Here is a 990-nt window from a genome sequence, read left to right as displayed (position 1 = left end):
CCCAAACTGGGACCACTGGGGGCCTGAAATGGGGCACCAGTAACAAACCGGGAACCTGAGTCCTTAACTGGTGCCCTTCCCAATCCATGTCCCCAGTCCCAAACTGGTTCCCAATCCATGTCCCCAGTCCCAAACTGGTTCCCAATCCACGTCCCCAATCCCAAACTGGGACCCTGTTCCCAAACTGGTCTCGATCCTCGTTTTCCAGCCCCAAACTGGTGCCCTCAGTCCCTTCACTGGTTTTCCCAGTCCCAAACTGGTCCCAGATCCTTCTCCCCCAGCCCTGCCGGGGCTCCCAGTCCCAAACCAGTGCCCCCAGTCCGTAACTGGGGCCATTCCCACCCCATCCCAGGCCGCCCGCTCCGCCTACCGCCGGATCCTGTCCGAGTCCGCCCGGAAGCTGAATTCCCAAGGCTCCCAGCTCGGGAATTGCATCGAGAGGGCCCGGCCCTACTACGAGGCTCGCCGGAGAGCCAAGGAGGTACCGGGAAAATCCATGGAAAAGGGCCGGGAAGGCCCCGGGAAAGGGGAATTCCGGGTGTCCCGTTCCCTGAGCTCCACTCCCGGCACTCCCAGCTGGGAATTGCTGAGCCAGGGAGGTACCAAATCCTGGGAAAACAGCCTGGAAAACCCTTGGAAAAGGGGCTCGGATTGGGGAAAGAACCCTGGCGAAGGGAATTCCTGGTCCCCAAGCTTTGTCACCTCTCCCTTCAGTGACGTCCCAATCCCTGGAAAAGACTGAAAAAGGGGCATTGATTGGAAATTCCGGGTCCCCGATCCTTGTTTCCCACCCCTTCCCTGGTGTCCAAGTGTCCCAGTCCCTGGAAAAGGGGCACAGGTCGGGAATTCCAGGTCCCCCATCCTTGTCCCCATCCCCCGAGCTCAACTCCCGGTTGGGAATCGCTGCCCCGAGGAGCTCCCAGACCCCGGGAGAACCCCGGGAACCCCCTGGGCGAAGGCCCGGAGCCGGCATTCCCGGCATTCCCGGCA

The 990-nt window shown here is 61.5% G+C and overlaps 1 protein-coding gene across 1 annotated transcript in view; it reads left to right on the top strand.

Annotated features, from left to right (window-relative positions):
* The window catches only part of SH3BP5L (SH3 binding domain protein 5 like), a 7,370-nt gene that overhangs the window by 1,597 nt on the left and 4,783 nt on the right, over positions 1-990 (top strand). The window contains exon 2 of the mRNA XM_017839815.1: positions 282-653. Within this exon, the coding sequence (XP_017695304.1) occupies positions 282-653 (372 nt within the window). The remainder of the gene's footprint in view (positions 1-281; positions 654-990) is intronic.

The sequence above is a fragment of the Lepidothrix coronata genome, unplaced genomic scaffold (assembly GCF_001604755.1).
Source record: "Lepidothrix coronata isolate B3197 unplaced genomic scaffold, Lepidothrix_coronata-1.0 Scaffold490, whole genome shotgun sequence".
Lineage (NCBI taxonomy): Eukaryota > Metazoa > Chordata > Aves > Passeriformes > Pipridae > Lepidothrix > Lepidothrix coronata.
This window is presented reverse-complemented; position numbering and strand designations above follow the sequence as displayed.